Below are 18,619 nucleotides of genomic sequence, written 5' to 3'. Positions count from 1 at the left end.
AACCGCTGAGGATTACCTTATTAAAAGATTTTTAACATCCCTAGAAAACCCAGTTTAATGTCAACTTTCTAGAGCAGGCATTTAGTAAAAATGTTTTTACTTAGAAACTGTTGATTTGATCTGCAAATTGATGAGGCACCATACACATAATGCCTTTTGACCAAAAAAAAAAAAAATCATTTTCAGAATAGAACCGTGCTTGTAACCTTAACTGTGCCCATTTGGGCACCTGTACCATTACAATATGGTCTGTAGTTCCTGGATCCCATACAGTTTCTGAAATAATAGTGCTGTGTGGGTGTGTTGTAGCCTGGTAGTACAGAGTGCTGTTTTGTGTGTCAGACAAACATTAGTTCAGAAAGATCATTTTTGTGAAAAGTACTAGTAAACTGTGCTTACTACCGTTTATGATTATTCAACATACAGGCAGTCCCCGACTTACGCGGATCCGACTTATGTCGGATCCGCACTTACGAATGGGGCTTTCTCGCCCCGGAGCTCACAGGCAGCGGTCAGCCACCTCGACCTCCGGGGCGAGAAAAGCTGCTCCTGGTGCCCCTCGTCTTCTGGGGACCGTCTCCAGCAGACCAGGGGCACTGGGAGCAAAGCGGGTCTCGCGCCAGAGCAAAGCCTCAGAGGCGAGGCACCCCCCGCTGCCGCTTTGCTCCCTGTGTCCCTGGTCTGCTGGGGGGGGCGCAGCTAGTGTGCCCCCCCCCCAGCAGACCAGGCTTTGGTTGTGGACCCTGGGGCAGAGCAGCTGGGACGCTGCCGGTTGGTCCCGCAGCGCCGAGGAGCGGTGCTACTGGAGCAACCCAGCAGCACCCCAGCTGCTCTGCCCCAGACGTCCCCAAGTCAGCCGTTGCTGAAACTGACCAGCGCTGACTACAGGAAGCCCGAGGCACAGTTGCTCTGCCCCGGGCTTCCTGGAATCAGCTGCTGATCAGTTTCAGCAGCAGCTGAATCTGGACGCCAGTTCCGACTTACATACAGATTCAACTTAAGAACAAACCTACAGTCCCTATCTTGTACGTAACCCGGGGACTGCCTGTACTGCATAACCTTAAGTAATAGCAAGAGTTTGTGTAACCACCTAGTCAGGGCATGTTACATCACCCTCTCTGAGCCTGATCCACAGAGCATATGAGTGTTACAGCCCCAAGCTACAGGACATGGATGTCTGAGACAAGCTGTACAGATGTATGGGTTTAGCCAACATGCTATCATTCTAGCTTGCATGTTTGCAGCTTGGTTAGGTTGATAGTTAATTGCCTGGTTCCCTAAACTGTATCTCTGGTGTGGTAGAGTGATCAATGTAGTAAGTCAGGATTTACTGTCGTGGTGTCCTCAAAGGTCTCCTGCACCATGAGTGATGATAACCAGAAGGCTGAATGCGTGCGTGCTCAATCATGTGTGCCATGTTGATTTTTGCAATTAGTCAACCCAGCAGACTCTAAGAGAGCCCCCCCAAAGACCACAAATCAGATAAGGATCAAAGGCACCCGGCCAGGTTTATTGTTGTCAGTAGACTGTACCGAATCACTATGTATACGTAAAGACTGTTTCCCCAAGACACCACTTTATATACAGGTACAAACAAGTGACACATCGCTCCTGACATGTCAAGTTGACACCTTCTGACATCAGGTTACTACCCTCTGATGCTACCCCGAACCTCGTTCGATTAGAACATCTCTATCCATTATGCTGTCATTTTAGACTCTTTCTTGAACCTGGGTCTGTAACAGTGGGGAGTGTGGTATCAAAGTCTTTTTTAACAAGCTGGTGGTACCATCCTTTTGGGATGTGCTTTCAACTTATGACCAGTACCAATTACTGTTCTACACCTGGGCCTATTACCAATTAGTGTTTTGCGCACTCAGCCCTGTTCGTGCCAAGTTCTGTGAACAGGGGCCTGCCTCTTGCTCACAGCTTAGCTTTGGTTTTTATTAGCCAAGTTTTGTCCATTGTTAGCTAGGCCTCAGGCCTCAAACCAGGCCTCTGCTACATTGGCTTTTGTTTCAGGCTCTCATCTTACTAAATGTGGAAGGCTGCCCTGCTGGCTGAATAGGAGGTCAGAGTCCATGGGTAAACTGGATTAGTCAGAGAGTGGGTATGCTGAGACCACTGCTTTTTGTGCTGGTCAATATCACATTGTTACCATATGCTCTTCATTTGTTGTATCCACTTGTTGTGTCTCAAATTGTTATACTATAACTCTTTGGGACAGGAGCTGTGATTGTACAGCACCTAGCATAATAGCTCATCTGTGACTGAGGTCCCAAGCACTATGCAGTACCAATAGAGGGAGCTATCATAAATATCAATAGAGAAAAGGCAGTTTATTTAAAAAGACTGTCAGTAAAGAGAAGCTGTGGTAAATGGTGAAATGTAACAAGACAATCTATATTTTCATTGCTTTCTGGGCATGTTAACTAGTGCAGCTCTAGAAAGTACTGCACATGCAGCTAAGGTTGTAGAAAATTATGTTGTATTAGATAGAGTCTGATGATGTGATCAAGGCCTTGCTTAAGCATTTCCACTCTTGACAGTCCTGATATTGGTTGCAGAGGGTCAGACTTTACCCTCCCTATTGTTTTGCGGCTCCTAATCAGACAGTTATGGCCCTGCAGCCTCCTTATTATTGTGCAAGTGATCACGTTGTGTTTGTAATCGAAGACACATCTCTGTCTGCCTGCTGCAGTGATTTCTGTTGCTTCTCTTTCTGCAGGACCCTCAGGGTCGCCATGTCAAAACATATGAGGTGTCCCTACGAGAGAAGGAATTCAACAAAGGTCCCTGGAAACAGGAGAATGTAGAGGCTGAAGCGTCCATGGTAATTGCAGGTTGGTGGTTCTTTATAGAAGATTTTACATACCACACCTTACCTCAGCGGTGATGCTTCACCCTTGTTACAGGTACTGTCTAACGAAGCTGTCTGCATTCCCCCTTTCTGCAGTGCCCGAGCCCTTTGGAGGAGCCATCATCATTGGGCAAGAGTCCATCACCTACCACAATGGAGATAAATATTTGGCTATAGCCCCACCTATCATCAAGGTGAGAGAGTTTCTTTCTAGAATGCTGATCCCTAGAGCCATGGATCCAGCTGCTCCTGGCGCCTGGCTCCCTTGCACTTCAGATTCCATGTTGTGCTTAGGTCCTGCACATAGTAAGGTCTAAGGGCCAGCAGTAGTAAGGACTCCCCAGGCTGGGATTTTGTACTGCTCTCTCTATGGGATGGGACTCCTCTGCTCCCATGTGGTGGTGTAGGGATGTGGCCTTCAGGCGTAGGAATGGTACAGTGGTTGGTCCCTACCTTCAGGCACTTGAGGGGTGTGCCTGTGTTGAAGAAGCTGTGTGTCTGGTCCCTGTAGAGCTGCATATGGGTAGGGCTTCTCTCTGCTTTGAGTGCTTGGGCGGAATACAGTAAATCCCAAAGCCTGTTGGGGCTCATGGTCCCAGAGGACGGAATACATTAGCACAGATAGGTTTGGGCACTGGCTCAAGCCAAAGCAAAGGTGCAGCTGAATGAGACTCACAGTAAAGATAGGATATGTAACAGTGAAAGGTTTGGAGCTTGAATATAACCTTGGGTATGAGAGTGCGCTTGTTTTGGGAAGAGGGGAGGCCAGGTGGGGTGCCTGAGTCAGAGGCATGAGCCTAGTCAGAGAGGTATGAATCTTGGGTGCAAGTTGGAAGCATCAGCTGGATCACAAAGACAATGACAGGAATGTGGGTGTGTTAGGCTAAAAGGAAACCAGAGATACGATTGGAGGCAGAGATGGCAGTGAGCTAGAACAGGGCTGAGCAAAATACTGCTCGTAGGCTGGATCCGGCCTGCCAGACCTTCAGATTCAGCCCTGCAACCCAGTGGGACTCTCGGGCAGGCTGTTTGCCTGCCGCATTCCCCTTACACTGCTCAAAGCAGCTAGCTTGCAGGGACCATGTGTATTTGCGCCCCTGGGGAGGAGGGCTTCATGCACTGCCCCACCTCAGCACAATTTCACATCTTCCATTGGCTGGAAATTGGCCAATTGGAGCTGCCTGGGCTGTGTATGCAGTGCAGACAGCCTGCAAAGGGTCCGCACACAAGAAGTGCGTAGCGGGTAGAGATGCACATGGCCCATTAAGCCAGCCACTTTGAGCAGTGTGTGAGGGCCCTGCTGGGCTGATGGCCAGGATTCAGATAGGGTGAGCACCTCCCAGCCAGAGCCTGCACCTGCACACCCTTTCTGCCAACTCCCTGCTTTTGGTTACAACCTGTGACGGCGTGTCGGGGAGCTGCCCCTCCCTGCACCCCCATCCACAGCAAGATGTGACTCTCCACCAGCCAGTAGAGTAAAAATGGGTTTATTGCTTCTCCAAGATACAGCATAGGCTCAATGTAGGCATAGGAGAATAGGCCAACAGCCCTAGTTCCCTTGGGGGGAAGGGCTTCACAGGCCCCTGAACCCCCTTTACTGGTTTAGTCTGTTTCCTCCATGCTTTCCCATGCTCAGACTGCCCCTTCTCCAAACCACAGAACACTCATCCCCCCAGGTAGCCACACCCCTTCCTTTGTTCAAACTCCTTCCCCTGGCCAGGTGTGAAGTTGCTAGGTCATGGCCTACATGCCTCCCCTCAGGGATCACCCCCTCCCGCTGGGCAGTGCACACAGACATGCACAGTCTCTGCAGATAGCATAGGGCAGTATGGGTCACGCACAGCACAACACAGCAACCAGTGACGGCCAAACCAGACAGGACCCAGGGCCACAAGAGTGGGTAGCTCCCCACTACATCACACAACCCAAACTCCTGCACCTCTATCCCCGGTCACAACCCTGAGCTCGCTTGTACACCCAACCTCCATCCCAGACCCTGCACCTACTCCATTAATATCATAGGATGCGTGTGGCCCGTGGCCACTTACCACGTTCTTGGAATGCTTCCCTCCCCCCATCCTAATGTATTGCCCACCCCCTGGGCTAGAACATTGGGCTAGATCTCCAGGAAAGGGATACTGGCATCATGGCTGCTTGAGTGTCCTCTTCAGAGGTCCATGCTTTGGTGGGGGCTGCATTAATAGAAAAGTACCATGCTGCCTGTGAGTCTTGCCTTATGGGCCCTTAAAGTTTGCTTTTAAAAGGACTGTAGGAGCAGGCTATTGCATCCCAAACAGAATGTCTTGACCAAAAGCCAGGCAGCATCCATCGCTCAGAACACCACTTGCACAGAGACTTGAGAGAAAGCTGCTGTACAGTTCTGGGCCTGAAACAAGGGATGTGAATGTTTAACTGGTTAATTGGTAAGCCTCACCCTTAATGGGTGAGGCTTACAGTTAACTGGTTGGGGCTGGAGTAGTGCCCTGTGGGGCCCACCATGGGCAGGAGAGTTCCAGCCCAGCTGCAGCAGCCCTGGTCTGGGGTGGGAGGAGGGTGCTCCAGCCTCGCCCCCGTGGTTGCCCTGTGTAACTGGTCAAACAATATTTAATCAGTTGACTAATTAAAAGGGATTTTGCATCCCTCCCCAAACAGCATCATGACAGTTCATCCGCTGAAAGCGCTCAGTCAGCAGAATGGGGGCTTCTGAGGGGGTTGCTCGTGAGCTGAGAATGGGCCTAAGATGTTTCAGCTTGACCTGCAATTACTGAGACTGTTCTGCATAATTGATAATGGGGAAGTTCTACCACAGATGCACATACAGTTACTGGCACAGTACACTCAGACAAATCAAATCCCCTGCCACAAAGATCGGGGGAATTCACCAGCTCACACAGGATTGTACAGTTGGCTAGGTGTGTTGTGGCCATGCTCAAGCTGGCACATCTGGTATTGGGGGCTGCTGGGAGCAGGACACCAGGCTAGGGTGCCTGGTAACTCTACCCTCTTTCTCTGCCTGCAGCAAAGTACAATCGTGTGCCACAACCGCGTGGATCCCAACGGGTCCCGTTACCTCCTGGGGGATATGGAGGGCCGCCTCTTCATGCTGCTATTGGAGAAGGAGGAGCAGATGGACGGCACGGTCACCCTGAAGGACCTGCGTGTTGAGCTGCTTGGAGAGGTAGCGCTCTTCCCCCTCACTGCTGTGGTCTCTGCTTGGAAAGTTTGTGAGCTGCAAGCACAGCTGAGGGAGTCAAATGGAGGGAAGCAAGTCCCCAGTTAGACTGTGAAATGTTGGCATTTCATCCCTGCTATTTCACAGCTCTGAACCCCTTGAGGCATCAGGATTTGGAGAAGGGATAAAATGTATGTGCTTGCAAGCATGCCCGCCTTCAGGGAGTGCATTGGAGCTGGTGCTTCAGTCTGTCATTGCGGGGAGCAGAAACTCTTTGGTTGTTCTCGAAAAAGATTTTCTCTCAGGCTGTGGATCTCAATCTCTTTCCAGCGGCTTTCCCATAGAGTTGGAATTAGGGATTGGTGTTTGCAGGGTAAGGGGCCCTTCTCTTGCCTAGGGCTTTCCAGAAGGTTTGAATTGTGTGTCTGCCGCAACCATCTTTCTCTCTAACCTGCTGGCCCATCTGTCTCCTCATATAGACCTCCATCGCGGAGTGCCTGACTTACCTAGACAATGGTGTTGTCTTTGTCGGCTCTCGCCTTGGGGACTCCCAACTTGTGAAGGTGAGAAGCAGCCCTCTCCTGATCTAGTTCTAGCTGCAGCCACATTTGTTCACCTTTCCCTCCCTGTTGGATCCCAAAAGGCATGAATGGGTGGGATGAGAAAACCAGCGCTTTGCTTCATGCCCCCAAGTGTTCTGGGGCTTAGGCACAAAGTGTTAAGGGAGTTTAATACCTGCCAACAGTTTAATCCCTCTCCACCTGCTGCCTGCGTTAGTCAACACAGGGAGCAGCCCTTGGGAGCTAAGGACTTTGTGTTCACAGCTCAGCGTGGACAGCAATGAACAAGGCTCCTACGTAGTAGCCATGGAAACCTTCACCAACCTGGGCCCCATCGTGGACATGTGTGTGGTGGACCTAGAGAGACAGGGCCAAGGGCAGGTAATATTGTCTGTGCCTTCCCTGTGTTAGTGCTGAGTATATCTGCTCCAGACAGGATGTGCCTGCTGCTCGGGGGGAATAAGCTCTGTGCTCCATGCTGGGTGTCCAAGTTGCCTTTGTTTGAGCTGCTCCACAAGGAGATGCTAGAAGGAGGTGGGTACAGCTTGTGGGGTATTCTGCATTGGGAGCAGTGAATGAAAAGTGAATCCTCCAAAAAAAGGTGCTGCAGAGGTCTTAGAATGGCTGCTTCCCGGGGATCTCTTCTCATGAGGGAAGGTTAACCCTCCCATGAGACTGCTCTGGAGGGTCAGACTCTGGGGAGGGGGAGGTGATGGGCCATCTCCAAAAAGCCTGCTCTGGGAGGTAGGAGAGACCAGACCCCTTCCCTCTACCAAGCCCTTGCCTGTATGCCTCTTCTCATAGCGGGAGAGAGATGTTCCCATATCTCCTCTCCTCTCCTCCTCCCCCCCCCAAGTTTTACAGGGAGGAATTGGTGGAATGTTAACAGGTACCTGCTCTGTCTAGCTGGTCACGTGCTCTGGCGCCTTTAAGGAGGGCTCCTTGAGGATCATCCGGAATGGGATTGGGATTCACGAACATGCCAGCATCGACTTGCCAGGGATTAAAGGTGCGTGAATTTGTTGAGTGTGCAGAACATGTGCTCCAGCCTTCAGCTCTGTCTGCCTGTTCTGCAAATCTGTGTTGTAGTGACCCACAGCTTCAGAGGGTGCTGGGGCACATGTCTTGCATGTAGGCTGGGCAGGGTGTGGGGTGTGTCAGGGGCATCTCCTCCAGTTTTTGCTGGATGTTTACATGGAGTAACTGTGGATTCTTTCCCTGTACAGGCCTGTGGCCATTGAGGTCAGACTCACACCGTGAAACTGACAACACCTTGGTGCTATCGTTTGTGGGCCAGACCAGGTAAGGCTCTGGGGTCAATGCTGGGACAGGCTCTGGGCTGTGTGCTCTGGATTTGGTTAATGAGTTCTCTTCCGCCCTCATAGGGTTCTGATGTTAAATGGGGAGGAAGTGGAGGAAACTGAGTTGACAGGATTTGTGGATGATCAGCAAACATTCTTCTGTGGCAATGTAGCCCATCAGCAACTGATCCAGGTACTAGTTAGACCAGTGGGAGAGGAAGGGGCTTTTGGCTGGGTGTCCCCCTAGATTGGAAGGAGCTGTGGGGTATCATAAGAGGAGTCTCACAGAATGTGCTCCCAGTAATGGGGACGGTGGCAGCATTCCATCTGGGCTGAGTGTCATTGGGGGTGAGTGTGTCCTACGTCTGAGGTGCAGTGTTCCTGCTTCCCCAGATCACGTCTACCTCTGTGCGGCTGGTCACTCAGGAGCCCAAAGCCCTGGTGAGTGAATGGAGAGAGCCCAAGGGGAAGAACATTAGTGTCGCTTCCTGTAACAGCAGCCAGGTGGTGGTGGCTGTGGGGCGAGCACTCTACTACCTCGAGATCCAGCCCCAGGAGCTCAGGCAAATAAGGTGGGTGTGATCCCCTTGCCCGTGACCGGTTCCTCTGGCCCCCAGGCTGGTTACTGCCAAGTCTGTTTCCTTTCTTTCCCTGCTAGCTGCACAGAGATGGAGCATGAGGTGGCCTGCCTGGACATCACACCATTGGGAGACTCCAATGGCATGTCGCCTCTGTGTGCCATCGGCCTCTGGACCGACATCTCGGCCCGCATCCTTAAGCTGCCCTCGTTTGAGCTGCTGCACAAGGAGATGCTGGGAGGCGGTAGGCACTACACGTGGGGTGTTCTGCACTGGGGGCCGTGAACAAAGCTATGAGAGAACTCATGGGGCCTTCTCTTTTCCCACCCACAGAGATCATCCCCCGCTCCATTCTGATGACCACCTTTGAGAACAGCCATTATCTCCTCTGTGCCCTGGGGGACGGGGCTCTCTTCTACTTTGGGCTCAGCATTGAGACAGGTGAGTGTTTCACCCTTCCTGGGGTGGCTTTTGAGAGGGGCAAGACTGAACAGATGCCCTTTCTCCCCCTTCTGAATCCTCTCTCTGATCCCAGTGGATGGGCTCCATGGGAAGATGCCCCCCAGCCCTGTACAGGGCAGGGATCTCACCCTTTGTAACAGCCTTGACATCCCTGGGGAGTTGGATAGGGAAGGGCCTGTTCGATGTAGCCATGTTTCCTGCTGCAGAGGGGGGTCGTGCTAGGCCTGCTTTTTGAGGGAGGGCTACTCATCTCTCCTGGGATAGGGAGAGGGCTCCTTATATCAAACCTTCTGTCAGCCCCATAGTGCCGCTGGCTTCCAGGTGGGCCCCTTCCAGCCAGTGTGCCTTGCTGCTTGAGCCCACTCTACCATCCTGCTTCTGAAAGCTCCGCCCCCTTTTGGTAGGGTAGCTCTCACCACTGCTGCTCCCTGACTCTAGGTTTGCTGAGTGACCGCAAGAAAGTGACCCTTGGCACCCAGCCCACCGTCCTGAGGACCTTCCGTTCACTCTCCACCACCAACGTCTTTGCCTGCTCCGACCGCCCCACTGTGATCTACAGCAGTAACCACAAGCTGGTCTTCTCCAACGTCAACCTCAAGGAGGTGAACTACATGTGCCCGCTCAACTCGGATGGCTACCCTGACAGGTGAGCATGCTCCCCCTCACGCCAGAGGGGAGGGGCTTCTGGACTCTGCACTGGCCCAAGTGAGATAAGGAGCAGCATGGATGGAGGGTTCCCAGCTGCATCCTTCTTCTTGCTCTAGTGTCTGCAGGGCACATAACCATGTGCCTTCTCTGCTAGGACTGGCTGACAAGGTAGAAGGTGATGGCATGTTCAGGGAGCACTACCCACAGGCCAGCCTGCAGCTGCATGGAGAATGGGAAAGAGAAACCCTCCTCCCAGAGACCCCTCAAACCTGCTCCTCCTCCTCGCTCACACGCAGTTCAGCTCTTGTGCTGCCCTGAGGGTGTCAAACTAGAGGACATTTGCCATCGCTTACTTGTCCCTCCCCATGTACCAGCTGTGGATTTTCCTGCCTAGGCTGGGGCCCAGGAACCCTTAAAGTCAGGAGATCCAGTGCTCAGTTAGTCTGGCTCTTCTCCCGGCTTCCTAGCTAGGGGGGCACTTGGTTTGCAACCCTGATCACTGGCAGTCTCCTTTCTCTACAGTCTGGCATTGGCCAACAACAGCACCCTGACAATTGGCACCATCGACGAGATCCAAAAGCTGCACATCCGCACGGTTCCCCTCTACGAGTCGCCCAGGTGAGCAGTGGGGAGTAGGGTTTCTGGGTCTGCATCCTGTGTGTGAGTGGGGAAGGATGACGGCAGGGCTCATCTTCTCCAGAGGGGAGCCTCCCATCTTTCCACTGGTGTGTGGAAGAGGTGAGATAGCTCAATGAGATTGGCGTCTGGCATTTTGAGAGCAGCCCAGGGGACATAGAAAGTAGGGAGGCTTACTGTTTAATTGGTGGCTCAGGCAGAGGGCTTCTCCAGTCTGGCTGGGCCCACCGCGCAGTGGGATGCGGGATGCTTGGGCACTCCAGCCCAGATCTGCAGGATCCCATTTCAGTGGTTAACCAGTTAAACTTAAAGTTTAACCAGTTAAGTGATTAAACGGACGTTTACATCCCTAGTAGCAAGGAGATGTCTGGAAACTGAGCAGAGTAACAGCCGAGTGTCTCAGGAGCCTCTGTATTCTCCTTAACCATGCCCTCTCCTTGCGGAGTTCTTTTCCCCATGGCTTGCTCTGGTTGTCCTGCAGGAAGATCTGCTATCAGGAGGTGTCTCAGTGCTTCGGCGTGCTTTCAAGTCGCATCGAGGTGCAAGATGCCAGTGGGGGCACCACTGCACTGAGGCCCAGTGCCAGCACCCAGGTAAGAGGAAGCTCTGGGAAGGCATGTGGGCTCAAGAGCTCAGCCTCTGGAATAGCAGCTGTTGGAAATATGATTGTAAGCCAGGGATGGGGCAATAATTTTCACAGGGAGGCCACTTAATGAATTTTGGTACTGGTCATGGGCTGGCTCCACCTCCTAGAAAGGGCAGGGCCTGGGCGGAAGGGGTGGGGCTGGGCCAGGGGCTTTGAAGTAAAAACACAGCAAAGGGCTCCCGGGTCCTGGCCCCACCACTGCCGCGTTGCCTGGGGCTGCTATTGCTATTTAAAAACCTTGTGGCTCTGGCTCCTGCTGGGGTAGCGCTGTGGCCGTGAGCCATGAGCCGTTTAAATAGGATCCTGCTGCCTTAGCCACTGCCTGGAAATTCGATGGCACAGGCAGCAGGATACAAATAGAAAGCGGTCAGATGCAGTCCATGGGCCAGATCAAAGAGTTATGCAGGCCGAATCCGGCCCCCGGGTCTCATCTTGCCCAGCCTTGCTCTAAGCCAAATGGCAATACGCGGTGTCCTTGGATTCTTGTCATCCCAAGGTTGAGTACATGGACACCATTGCCCTGCCCTGTGGGTAGGAAGGAGGGTGAGAAGACAGTCTCAGATGGACTCTTGACTCTTTCTGTCTTTAACAAACTGAGGCTTCCCCTATTACATACTCCCATTTTCTCCCAGTGCCTCTAGACTCCTTCGTTTCCCTGGGCCTTACCATTCAGATTGATTGTTAGATGGGATCCCAGATCCTTCCTAGGCAGTTTTCTTCTCCCCACGGCTGAGCCATGAGTCCTCTCAGAGGTTGCTATGAAACCTTCCATCTCATTATTCTGTCTCTTCCTTAAAGGTCCCTTAGCCTGAATTCTCTTCTGCTGTTCCATCAGTCTGGCCTCAGAAGACTCTGAGGGAATGTCCAATGTGCCTGTGTGCCCTTTAGCAGCGGTGTCCGGAATTTCCCATGGGAGTGTTCCCCCACATCAGTGGCACATTTGGCCAAGGGGCTTGTCTAGGATCTCATTCATCTGCTTACCCTTAATCTGCCTGTTCAGCCTCTCTTCTCTCCCAATGTGCTAGGCTACTGTGAGTAGCTTAGGGTGTGATTGCTCTCTCTGTGTCCTAGGCCCTGTCCAGCAGCGTCAGCTCCAGCAAGTTGTTTTCTAGCAGCACTGCCCCGCACGAGACATCCTTTGGTGAGGAGGTGGAGGTGCACAATCTACTCATCATAGACCAGCACACCTTTGAAGGTACCAACTCCAACCAGGACCTTCTTCCTGCCCCCAAGAGGGGGCCTGGCTCATCTGCTGAACACTTCCCATGCAATGCACATGTGGCAAAGGGGCGTGGATGAGACCAGCAGCTCTGTGCAAAAGAGGCTTTATCAGAAGGAAAGACAAAGGAATGGGACTCTTGGAGGAGGGCTGGGTGTAGGGTTAAGGAGGGTGTACTAACTGGAAGTGCAAGCTGGCAAAGAGAGGGTGTCTACGGCAGCTCTTGGCTCTGCCACTTGGGCACATGGAGGAGGCTGGTCCAGTAGCATGCAGAGGAGGGACTGTCAGCTACAACCCATTTGCTTTTCTCTTTTCTACACGCAGTGCTACACGCTCACCAGTTTCTGCAGAATGAATATGCCCTCAGCCTGGTCTCCTGCAAGCTGGGCAAGGACCCCAACACGTACTTCATTGTGGGCACGGCCATGGTGTATCCCGAGGAGGCTGAGCCCAAGCAAGGCCGCATCGTAGTCTTCCACTACTCAGATGGTAAGAGGGAGAAGGCTGAGTTCCCATTGCAGAGGGAGGGGGGGGAGGTGTCCCTCTTCTAGCAATATTCTGATCATCTGATGGAGGTCAACCCCTCAGTCCCAGAGGATTGGGAAGGGACATCACTGCAGCGGACACCGCACCTTAGCTTCTCGCTCATCCCTGCTGACAGATGGTTGCCAGTTGCCATGAGATAATTTGTGCCACCCAGGCCCTTCTGCTGCTTGGGGGCTTTTGTTCTGTGAACTAAGCACTAAACTATGGTACCATCTCCCACTGGGTTACAGTAATCCTTCACCCGCTCTTCCTTCTGAAGCTGGAGACTGACTCCTTCCAGTCTTGCCTCTCTCACACCCTCCCCTACTGTTACTGGGCCACCAGTTGCCCTCAGACTGGCTGAGAAATAGACTCACCTTTTCTAGGGAGAGATCAGGCTTGAGTAGGGCTTTATTTGGGTTCTCAGAGGGTCTTGTAGTTGCGTTGGGGGGCACAGAGAGGGTAACCAGAGGGTCTGTTGATGCTTTCCAGGGAAACTGCAGAGTTTGGCTGAGAAGGAAGTGAAAGGGGCTGTGTATTCCATGGTGGAGTTCAATGGCAAGCTCCTAGCCAGCATTAACAGCACGGTAAGACTCCCGCAAGGCCCTGAATATCTTCCGGCACTGGGAAGTGGCTTAGCCACCAGGTTGAAAGTGTTCCTGAGTTCTGGGGGGCTGAGCTGCTGTGTTTCTGTCCTGGCTGTGGCTCACGTGTCTCTTCCCGCAGGTGCGTCTCTATGAGTGGACAGCAGAGAAGGAGCTGCGCACAGAATGTAACCATTACAATAACATCATGGCTCTCTATGTGAAGACCAAAGGGGACTTCATCCTGGTCGGAGATCTGATGCGCTCTGTCCTGCTTCTTGCCTACAAGCCCATGGAGGGTAACTTTGAGGAGGTATTGATGTACTTCTGCCCTGGGTGATCTAAGGGATGGGGCCCTTGATCCTGTGGTACAGCAAGGGGCTTTCAGGAAAGGCAGAGCAGCTTGTGGGGTGAGGAAGGGACAGCTTGGCCACTCAAGAGGCCACAGAGCTGGCCTTCCCTTTGGGCTGTCCCTAAGAACGGGATCTCTCTGGGCTCCTGTGAGACAGGCTGCGGGGGGATCTGGTTCAGTGTCCCAAGGCCTTGGGGAGAGGATGCTTTGTGCAATATCTAGCACCTGCCATGGGGAGGGGAAGTGGGTGGGATCCAGTGTGGGTAGTACAGATGTCCTGATGAGAAATCAACCCCCCTCGCAACATAGGTTGCCCCTGCTAGGGTCCTTGTTATGCTTTGGGGTTGAGGATGTGCTGCAGGGTAGCTGGCTGTCTGGTGTAGTGTTCCCAGAGATCAGCCTGCTTTTCCATCCAAAGGCCTCACCTTCCTAGGCTCCTGCAGAAAGAGCTACTTCTGCAGGAAACTGACACAGTCCCTCTCCTGGGGAGGTGGGGTGACGATCAGCTGTGCTGTGCTGCTGCTCCTCAAAGGGCCTTATGAATGTGCAAACCTCCTTCCTCTAGCTTTGACGTGGGCAGGCACATACGCCACTGGGTTCAGAGGGCCTGGTGGGATCCCGCTGTGCCATTATCACCTTGGTTGGGGCAGGCTGGCTTCATGAGGATATCACCTTAGGGCAGTGGTCTCCAACCTTTTTACACCCAAGATAACTTTTTAAGTCTCAGAAAAGGCGAAGATCTACAGCCCCGCCCCTTCCTTGAAGCCCCACCCCTTCCGGGAAGCCCCGCCCTCTCTATTCTCCTGTCCATCACTTGCTATCCCCAGCCCTTATACACGCTGTTAAACAGTTTATTTTTAAATTATGCAGTATATACAATTAAAATCACATGTTTATAGTTATGAAATAAATGGTTTGTTTTTAATTCATGCTATTTAAATGTCAAATGAAGCATTTACATTTATACATTTTGTTCTCTGCTATTTTGTAAATCTAAAATCAAGTATTGATAATTATATATTTTTTCTTCCAATAACAAAGTCTCAGTGTGACACCTGTGACTGAACAGTATCTGCCAGTGTCTTGAAGTCTGGGTTGTAGTCTGAGATTGCTAGTCGTATACAGGCAATCCCCGGGTTACGTACAAGATAGGGACTGTAGGTTTGTTCTTAAGTTGAATTTGTATGCAAGTCGGAACTGGTACATATTGTAGGGGAAACTCTAGCCAAACATTTCTCCAGAGCTCAGTTTTATTCTCCCACACCTCACTTCCCTCAGTCCTTTATTCTCAAGCTGAGATGTCTGCTGAGAAAAGCCGCTCCGCGTCTCCCTGGTCTGCTGGGGGGGGAGGGGGCGCTAGCTTCACGTCTCCCTGGTCTGCTGGGGGGAAGCAGCTAGTGCGGGGTTGCCTCACCCCGTTTGTAAGTAGGGATCCGATGTAAGTCGGATCCATGTAACCCGGGGACTGCCTGTACAGCCCATCAGATGGGCATCTGAGATCCTGCGCTCAGCCTGGGAAGCTTGCTCCAACACAGCTGGAGCTAGACGCAGCCTCCCTGGGCTGTGAGCGCAGGGCAGCCGGGCTGGAGGGAAGAGAAGTAGCTGCCCGGCAAGCTGGCCATGGCGCTCAGCCAGGGTGCACCAAGCTCCATCTGGGCAGGCGCAGAGGAAAAGCCGCCGATCAGCTGGAGCGTGGGGGCAGCTTCTTTCAGCTGAAAGCCACAGTCAGCTGGCTGGGGTGTTTCAGCCCTCCCGACCTCCCAGCTCCCACCATTCCTCGCAGCTACTCACCTGTGTTGTTACTCAGTGAGTAGCTGCTCCTCAAATGAGGAAATCTAATGTAAATGTACTGCGCAGGCACGCAGTTCAGAGAGGGCTCAAGAGCTACTCTTAGAGCCCCTGAGAGCTACCAGTAGCTCGCGATCTACTGGTTGGTGACCACGGCCTTAGGGGACTTGCAGCAGGCTCTGATTCACCCCCTTTTGTGTGTCATCCCCTTTAAGATTGCTCGAGACTTCAACCCAAACTGGATGAGTGCTGTGGAGATCTTGGATGATGACAATTTCCTAGGAGCAGAGAATGCTTTTAACCTGTTTGTGTGCCAGAAGGACAGGTAAGCTGGCTCTGGGCATGACGCAGTGCCCTGTGTTGATGCACGGAAGGGTGCATTCTCTGAGCCCCTCCCTTTACAGGTGGGTGTAGCTGGCAAGTCCTGCCTGTCTTCTGTGTGTAGAATGTGGCTGTGGGGAGGTGCATGTGTTAGCTCAGTGGGGGACATGTCTCTGTGGTGCCCTCTGGTCTGTGTTCGTACCCCGTTGCCTACCAGGGTCCTTGCATTTCAGCGCGGCCACAACTGACGAAGAGCGCCAGCATTTGCAGGAAGTGGGGCTGTTCCACCTGGGGGAGTTTGTCAACGTGTTCTGCCACGGCTCTTTGGTCATGCAGAACCTGGGCGAGACATCCACGCCGACACAGGGCTCGGTGCTCTTTGGCACGGTCAACGGAATGATTGGTAAGGTAGAGCTTGTCGGCTGCCTCTTGCCCTGCTGAGAGCGTGTGTTGGGTAGGGAGCTCAGGGCCTGGAGTTGGCCACTTAAATGGGCCTTGAAAGGAAGCTGTTAAAGCGGATTTGATAGTAGAGCCCATCCAGAGCCATTAGTTGGTCTGGGCAGGTTGTTTTTTGTTGTTGAAAAATTGGGTTTTGTCTGAGTGGAAATGTAAAATGTTTTGCACAGTGTCTGCTTTCACCAGCAAATTTCGATATTTTGTGGCAAAGAGAAACTTTTATTTAGGAATGCTGCTGCTCCTCATGTGAATTCTTGTTTCCTCATGTTCCCGCTCGCTTTGATTGGTGGGCTGGCCAGTCTGATAGCATGTCCTATGAGATACTGCCTTTCTCTCCAAGGGGGGATGCTGTGGTATATCATGGAAGATATAGTCACATCAGGGTGCTCAGCCTTCATAGCATGGGAGCATGCAGTACCTGAACTACTGCTTCTGAGAGGCACCAGCTTTTCCGGATTCGTATCTTACGGGCTTTGAATTTTCACTGAAAAATGAAGGTTTCCATGGAAAACATACAAGACAGTACTTTTGTTTCACTTCCATTTCAATGTGCTGGATGGGGGATCACATTCTGAGTGCCTCTAGCAAACTGTGAGGCAACAGCCTGCATTCCCAGCCTGCTGCACACTGCAACAGCATGGCCCAAAGCTTGTCAGGAAACCTCTGTGTCCAGCCCTGCTTCTCACTGCTCTCTCCTGTCTTGCAGGGCTGGTGACCTCACTGTCGGAAAGCTGGTACAACCTCCTGCTGGATATGCAGAACAGACTCAATAAAGTCATCAAAAGCGTGGGCAAGATTGAGCACTCCTTATATCCTTCCCCACCCTCCTGCTCCAGGCTGCCTTGTGGAGCAGATCTAGGAGCTTAGCAGTGAAGGTCCCTGTAAAGTGGCAGTCAACTAAACCATGACTGTCAGGCTGTGCCATGAAGGGGATGGAAGTTGATGCAGCAAGTTCTAGATTGCTGACTCATGAATCCATGGGCCAAAGCCTAGAGTGACTTCCAAGGGACTGGGTAGCAGGGGAATGTTTGGAAGTTCACCAGATCTTTGTGTTGCTGTGACCCGTTGGGGTGAGCTCTGATCATTTGGACACGGTGCCCCTGGCATGTCACATGGATTGTGCGCAGACAGAGCTTTGGCACCTGTACCTTAGGGACTCTGGTAGGGAGACTGCTTTGAGCTGCTCTGCAGAGTAGCAGGATGAATCGGGCCCTGTGTGTTTGTTACTTGTATTGCAGTTGGGGCCTGGGACTCCACGGGGCTTGGCTCAGTCCTTGCTCCAGAGTGCTCACAGTCTTTGAAACAGGATGTACATGGAAGGCTGCACTGGTCATTGATGTGGTCTGTATATGTGGGAAGCGGAGCAGATTGAGTCCTAAGAAGCTGCTGTTTGTGCCTGGGGATGGAGTTCTGTTTGGTGTTTAAGGGAGTCCAAGAGTAGTGCAGTTTTAAATGGGTTTTTGTTCCTTGACTCTCGTTTGAACCTGGAGATCGTTTCACACTGAGCGCAAGACGGAGCCAGCCACAGGATTCATAGACGGTGATTTGATTGAAAGTTTCTTGGACATCAGCCGGCCCAAAATGCAGGAGGTAGTGGCAAACCTACAGGTGAGATGGGGTCTGAGTGTGAGAATCAGTCAGTTCCAGGTGAGCAGCAGAGGATCTTGGGAAACTGATCTGTGGCACTAACCCTTTGAATGACACCCCTTCACCCTGGTTCATGCAGGGGTGTTTCTTTAGGAGTTCTGTGTTCCTCCTCTCCCCGGCCATGTTGCTGTAACACATCTGTCCCTTGTTGCAGATCGATGATGGCAGTGGCATGAAGAGAGAGGCCACCGTGGATGACCTGATAAAGATCGTGGAGGAGCTGACCCGGATCCATTAATAGGATTCGGACTCATCTAGCATCTTCCTCCATTGTAGGATATGGAGTCTGTTCCCACCTGCAGCCAGGGGGCCCCCACGCCAATTGCACTATGACACCAGAGGCTGCGGTTATTTTCCCGGGTGAAAGAGGAGAACCTCTGAACTGAAGCCATCTCGCTAGGGACTTGGGGATGTGATTTTTGGGTGGGCGTCATGTCATTTCCTGCTTGGGTTCACCAATTCTGTGGACCTTGGATCCCAACCCAGGACTGGCCATGGCCAACTGCTCCCATGGGGTAACTGCTAGCGCTTGGCTTGAAGGGGTGTCCCTGCCTGGACTTCCTCCATGACTCACTTGTTCATTGTTGTCTTTAGTATCTTTTTGTTTCATTTTCTTTGATTCGGTGTGTTTTGAAGTGGAAGTTTCCTGCGCCCTCTTCTGCCTGTGCAATGAGAATGGGTGGAGGTTCTTCGCTGGTGCTGGGGAGATACCATGCTGGTGTGTGGCGGTGCCTCTTAATCTGGGGGGATGAAGCTGAAAGGGTAAAGAAGGCCTCTCTCCCCACAGGGAGGAAGGGCCTGGAAAGTGAAATCTCTGAGGTTGGTTTCTGAGTTTTACCAAATAAAGTAGAGTCCGAGAGGAAA

At 52.2% G+C, this 18,619-nt stretch overlaps 1 protein-coding gene across 1 annotated transcript in view; it reads left to right on the top strand.

Moving 5' to 3' along the window:
* DDB1 (damage specific DNA binding protein 1) overlaps positions 1–18,619 on the top strand; it is a 27,400-nt gene extending 8,781 nt beyond the window's left edge. Inside the window, exons 5-27 of the mRNA XM_075928411.2 lie at positions 2,729–2,843; positions 2,957–3,054; positions 5,880–6,038; positions 6,512–6,595; positions 6,857–6,973; positions 7,499–7,601; positions 7,819–7,894; positions 7,978–8,086; positions 8,287–8,465; positions 8,552–8,715; positions 8,805–8,912; positions 9,372–9,579; positions 10,104–10,199; positions 10,699–10,810; positions 11,935–12,058; positions 12,407–12,571; positions 13,100–13,194; positions 13,334–13,504; positions 15,547–15,656; positions 15,886–16,055; positions 16,815–16,917; positions 17,593–17,716; positions 17,910–18,619. Of these exons, the coding sequence (XP_075784526.1) occupies positions 2,729–2,843; positions 2,957–3,054; positions 5,880–6,038; positions 6,512–6,595; positions 6,857–6,973; positions 7,499–7,601; positions 7,819–7,894; positions 7,978–8,086; positions 8,287–8,465; positions 8,552–8,715; positions 8,805–8,912; positions 9,372–9,579; positions 10,104–10,199; positions 10,699–10,810; positions 11,935–12,058; positions 12,407–12,571; positions 13,100–13,194; positions 13,334–13,504; positions 15,547–15,656; positions 15,886–16,055; positions 16,815–16,917; positions 17,593–17,716; positions 17,910–17,993 (2,874 nt within the window). The 3' untranslated portion in view covers positions 17,994–18,619. The remainder of the gene's footprint in view (positions 1–2,728; positions 2,844–2,956; positions 3,055–5,879; positions 6,039–6,511; positions 6,596–6,856; positions 6,974–7,498; positions 7,602–7,818; positions 7,895–7,977; positions 8,087–8,286; positions 8,466–8,551; positions 8,716–8,804; positions 8,913–9,371; positions 9,580–10,103; positions 10,200–10,698; positions 10,811–11,934; positions 12,059–12,406; positions 12,572–13,099; positions 13,195–13,333; positions 13,505–15,546; positions 15,657–15,885; positions 16,056–16,814; positions 16,918–17,592; positions 17,717–17,909) is intronic.

The sequence above is a fragment of the Pelodiscus sinensis genome, chromosome 5, assembly GCF_052426305.1.
Source record: "Pelodiscus sinensis isolate ZL-2025 chromosome 5, ASM5242630v1, whole genome shotgun sequence".
NCBI lineage: Eukaryota > Metazoa > Chordata > Testudines > Trionychidae > Pelodiscus > Pelodiscus sinensis.
Note: the sequence above shows the minus strand (reverse complement) of the source record. Positions and strands in the feature narration are given on the sequence as shown.